General features: G+C 34.8%; 1 protein-coding gene across 1 annotated transcript; it reads left to right on the top strand.

The window, feature by feature from the left end:
* The first annotated feature begins 1,507 nt into the window (after positions 1-1,507).
* Positions 1,508-2,557, top strand: LOC103598065 (vomeronasal type-1 receptor 96-like). The gene is made up of 2 exons (XM_008581973.1): positions 1,508-1,605; positions 2,089-2,557. Exons 1-2 carry the CDS (start codon positions 1,508-1,510, stop codon positions 2,555-2,557), a joined length of 567 nt encoding a protein of 188 aa, XP_008580195.1.
* The last annotated feature ends 3,128 nt before the right edge of the window (positions 2,558-5,685 follow it).

Raw genomic sequence — 5,685 nt, 5'->3', positions numbered from 1 at the left:
GCTGGGGCACTGTATTTCTAAGCCAGGCCACCTACACCTCTGCCTTAGTTATCGTCTTCTGCTTGTATGGACCCCAAAGATCAATCAGAGGTACAAGCTTAGGGTTCTCTTAGGTCATTTCAAAGCATGCATCTGGCCCTGGGCATTCACATGTAGTCCAGCTTCCCTGGTGTCCTAGTCAGGTTTCTCCAGAAAAAGAGAACCAATAGTGTGTGTGTGTGTGTGTGTGTGTGTGTGTGTGTGTGTGTGTGTATTCCAAATACTGCAGGGCAAGCTGGAGACCAAGTTGTTTATATAACTTGCTGTGATGAAACATTGAAAGTTATGGTGATTACTAGACAGTAATTCAATTTCAGGAGGTTGACTTCACCAACCTTGTTGGCTGACTAGAAAGTAAATTGTTTAATTCCTTACTACATTGGATCACTTTGTTAACTTCAATTGAACCCTCACTATATTTGTAAACATAGTAAATATGCTCCATAACCAAAGGAAATACTTCAGAACAAGCAAAATGAGCACTTTAATGGCAGAAATTACTGAATAGTTATTAGCTATATGTTATAAATATATTTTATTATTCATAAAAATACAGTGTGTTACAACTGGCATTCTGAAAAGTAAATCAGTATACATGTTTACTACTTAGAGGGTATAAGGATTAACTGTCTATAAAAAGTACAAGATATTTAAAGTTATAAGTTTCAAAGTAAAATACAATACTAGAGTTTGAAGAAAAATTGCTTTTTATTATATGCAAAATTGTTTTAAAAGTAGAACAGACAACTCCTGAAAAATGGTCTAGAACAAATGGTAAAAACGTGTATGTGAAGCTCAGCTGCATAAACCTAATCTGCTCTCTAGATATTTGAACAATATATGTCATCCAGCCTCTGGAGATACCACAGATAAGCTGTGAGTTCATTAATAGTTAAGTATTTGTTCATCTTTTATAATATGGCTGTCAAAATTGAAATTTCTAAGGACTCTGATTGCTAAGTTTCATTTGTAGAATATATTTATGCTGCAGTTTAGGCTGTGCTGGCTTCAATCTAAGGATCCAAAAAAATCGTGAATACTTTGTTCTCAAGAGACACAAGACTGGGAATTTTACTTGTCTTTCAAATTGGCCTTGGGCTCATGGGGAACTTATTGCTATTCATCACATATATGTACATCTTCTTATTTCAAGCCCATCAGAAGAAGCCCTTACATGTGATTCTTACTCACCTAATTTTTGCTAATGTTGTTACAGTTATCTTAAGGGGTATTCCATATATAATGATATCCTTTGAAGTTACACATTTTGGATGATATTGGTTGTAAAGCAGTACTATACATTTATAAAGTGACACAGTGAATTTGTATATTTACTTCTCTCCTGAATACATTTTAGGATATTATTATCAGTCCTGGTTATTCTAAGTGGGCATGGATCAAACCCAAAACCTCCCAACAAATTCTGCCCTTATTGATTTGTTCCTGGATAAGCAACATGCTACTCAGTATGTGGGCCATTATAAGCACTGTGGCCACCAGCAATTCCACTGAGGTTGGACTTGTATATTCTCTGATGAACTATAAAACAAGACAGTTTACATACCATCATGCCATGCTATTCTTTTTTTTTTTTTTTTTTTCCTTTTTGTCTTTTTTCGTGCCCGGCAACGGATCACAACCCTCAGTGTCGCGCCCGTATCGGACCAGGACCAGCAACGGGATCGCAACCCTCGGTGCTGCGCCGGCACCTCGCTCAGCCAGTGAGCGGCTGGGCTGTATGTGGGATCCGAACCCTCAGCGGCGCTCACTCCCAAGTGGCGCCCTTGAGCAGTGCGCCACCAGGCCGGCTCCATGCCATGCTATTCTTTTTTTTTTTTTTCCTTTTTGTCTTTTTTCGTGCCCGGCAACGGATCACAACCCTCAGTGTCGCGCCCGTATCGGACCAGGACCAGCAACGGGATCGCAACCCTCGGTGTTGCGCCGGCACCTCGCTCAGCCAGTGAGCGGCTGGTCTGTATGTGGGATCCGAACCCTCAGCGGCGCTCACTCCCAAGTGGCGCCCTGTAGCAGTGCGCCACCAGGCCGGCTCCATGCCATGCTATTCTTAAGTGCCATGTTTCTGCAAGATTTTCTCTTTTTGTCCCTCATAATTTGGACCATTTTCTACATGGTCCTTATCCTTTTCAGATATCACAAGGCAATCCTGCATATTCACGGTACCAGCCTCTCTCCACGATCTTCTGAAAGAAAAGAGACTCATGTTGTCCGTTTGCTGGTGAGTTGCTTTGTTTTCTTTCATGGAACTAACTTACGTCTTTCCATTTATATGTGTTCCAAATATAATAATAATCTGATGATGGAGAACATCTTTAATTTTCTTTCATCTTCCTACCCAACTATCTGTGCTTTGATGTTTATTAATTCTGATAAAAGAATTTCTAGATTGACCTGTGCCATTTCAAATATGTCAATTTCTCACTGCTCACTGCAGACCTTTCTATTGCATCAAAGGAATCCTGATCAAAATTTTTTTAACTATAAGAAAACATGTTTTTAAAACTGTCTGAGTTTAGAAATGAGTCCTGATCATACCCAGGTAAAATTTGAGAAACAATAATCCACTGTGCTTCACACTATGAAAGTTTCTTCAAGCATAAAAGAGCACACTGCAGATGAATACATAGAGTATAACAAATATAAATTCTAAAAGCATGGAAAATAATATGAACAGGAATTTTAATGTAGCAAAAATAAAGAAATGTAAGGAGATGGTAAAAATCAAATTTAAGGTAGTAGTTATCTTTAAGGGGTTTGGAAGACGACATAAAAACAATTGGGAATGTAGTGGACTTTATCTTCATTTATAATCTTTTATTTCCTGAATTGGGCTATATGTTTATTACTATTTAACATTTATACAAGTTCAAAATGCCCTTAAATAAGTTTACAATAAGTAATATTTGTTCTAATTTTCACACTTGGTATATTTTTCAAATTTATAAATCATTAATTTGCATAATTTCTGATTAGATTTATAGATGTGATCAGATTCCTAGATTCTCAGAAGAGGCTTGAATCCATTTCTATTTCCAAATAGACACATGGACACATGATTATGAAAATTTCAAAGGATTAAAATATGAGGAGGCTATTCTTTAACAATAGTGGAATTAGAAATTGAAAACAAAATGAGTACTATAAATTCCCCAAATGTTTTCGAATTAAGCAATGTAATTCTAAATAATATAGGGACAAAAAACACACAGTGGAAATTAGAATATATTTCTAGCTGAATGATAATTAAGGTCCTACATATCAAAACGTGTGTGTGTGGCAGCTAAAATTGTGTCTTCCAAGGTAAAGTCTTGAATGCATTAAAAAAAGAAAAAAATTGATGCTCTAACCTTTCATTTCCAGGATTTATAAAAAGAACAGCAAATTATAGTCATATATCATAAAAGAAGGAAACAATAAATCAAAAACAAACAAATGAAATGGAAAACAAACATATGGAGAAAATAAACAAAGCCAACGGGTGGTTACTTGAAAATATTAAAATAATTGATAACCACCTAGCAAGTCTGATTAAGAATATAAGTTACCATAAATTACTAACATCAGAAATGAAAGTGGGACATCACTATACATCTACCTGCAGGCAATAAAAAGTATATGAGAGGATATTATAAACAACGTATGCCAATACATTTGAAAAGGTAGATAAAATGGAAAAATTTCTAGGAAAACACGTGTTATAAAAACTATAGAGGGAGTGATAGAAAACCTAAATAGTCCTATACCTATCAAAGAAATGAATCTATAATTTAAAAATCTTCCCACAAAGAAAATCCAAGCCCATATTGCTCCAAGTATTTCTGAAATAAATAACACAAGTCTTGCACAAACTCTCTCAAGGAATAGGAAAAAAGGAAAACTTCCTAAATCACTTTGTGAGTCAAGCACACCCTGAGTATTAGATACGTTTTATGTGTTACCTCAGATTCTCTTGTCATCTTTTCTTAGCCACTTGTTTTACCCCAGTAGTCATGGCAACCAACTTCTTCTGTGCAAAAACCAACAGGACTTTACCTTTTGTCTCTGCTTAGCATCTCATCTCCTGCTATAGGGCTTCTCTGTTGCTGCTCAGACATGAGTTACTGATCTCAAATATAAAAATTAAATACATCTCAAATAAAAAAAATGACCTCAAACAAAAAAACTAAGCCTGAAATAAAAAAAATTATATCAAATATCTCAGTATAATCTCTATGTGTGGGGCTGTTGATGCTCCATGGAACAAAACTTGGGCCAATTGGAGATAGTGACTGATGGATAAATTCTTCCCACTTTCTTCATCTAAGCAGTCTTTCCTGAGGCTGCATTCCCTAATAAATTAATAACACATTATCTTTTGATTCGATGGGTGCTGTTTATGTGACTGTGTTCAGTTTGTGAAAATTCATCAAGGTTTACACTTACATGTGGAGTTTTATGTACATATGTATGTTATGCTTCAATAAAATATTTAAAGTGATATTATTTGCAATAGCTCCAAAAACATTTTTTAACCTAGAAATAAGTCTTACAAAACTGTGCAGGTCTTCAATTCAAAAAACAACAAAACATTGCCAAGAGTATATAAGAAGACCTTGAGCCGGCCTGTGGCTTACTTGGGAGAGAGTGGTGCTGACACCACGAAGTCAAGGGTTAAGATCCCCTTACTGGTCATCTTCAAAAAAAAAAGACCTAAATTAATGTAACAATATACTATATTCATTAAATGGGAGAATCAGTATTTATAAAGATTACAATTCTCCTTAAAATGAATTATAAAGTCAGTGCAATTACAATTAAAAGACAGTATTGTTGTGAAAATTGACACGCTCATTCTCAACATTGTATAAAAGTTATATGGAATTATATAGAAATGCAAAAGCCCAAGAATAACCAAAAGGAGAGTATGCACATAGACAAATATCAAGTCTTATTATAATGCTACAGTAATTAAGACAGTATGCAGTTTGCATAAGGATATAAAAGTAGACCAATGTAATCAAATAGAATGTCCAGAAACAGAATCAAACATTTGTAGAAAATTTGTGAAAAATATGCCATTGTACAGCAGTGGGGAAATGGATTGTCTTTTCAATAAATGGTACTGCATCCTTTGAATATCTAAGAGGGAAAAATATATACTGTCCTCCATATTACATGAACAAAAATTGTCAGGTTGATTTTAGCTTTAAATGTGAAAGATGAAAAAAAAAAGCTTCTAAAAGATAACATAGGAGAATATCTTCATGATCACGGGATAGGCAAAGACTTCTTAAACAGGACACTGAACATACTAACCTTAAAGGAAAATATTGGCATATTGGGTTATATTGAAATTAAGAAATTCTGTTTATCAAAAGACATTATTAAGAGCATTAAAAGTCAAACTACAGAGTGAAAAAGATATTTCCAACATGTATAACTGATACAAGTCTCTTATCAATAACATGTAAATTAATACTTACAAACAATAAAAAAATACAGACAACCCAATAGAAAAAGTACAAAGATTTGAAAGGCCCTTTTACAAAAAAAATAGTATCTGAATGGTTTATGAATATTTGAAGTACGCTCAGCTTCATTATTAGTCAAGGAAATGCGTATTAAAACACATTGAGGGCCGGCCCGGTG

The sequence above is a fragment of the Galeopterus variegatus genome, unplaced genomic scaffold (genome assembly GCF_000696425.1).
Source record: "Galeopterus variegatus unplaced genomic scaffold, G_variegatus-3.0.2 Scaffold2496, whole genome shotgun sequence".
NCBI lineage: Eukaryota > Metazoa > Chordata > Mammalia > Dermoptera > Cynocephalidae > Galeopterus > Galeopterus variegatus.
This window is presented reverse-complemented; position numbering and strand designations above follow the sequence as displayed.

Bases quoted from the DNA above. Each gene is read 5' to 3' on its own strand.
- LOC103598065 (XM_008581973.1), top strand. From the start codon at position 1,508: ATGTGGGCCATTATAAGCACTGTGGCCACCAGCAATTCCACTGAGGTT. The intron at 1,606-2,088 runs TCATGCCATGCT...ACCAGGCCGGCT, and splicing joins ACAAGACAGTTTACATACCA to CCATGCCATGCTATTCTTAA.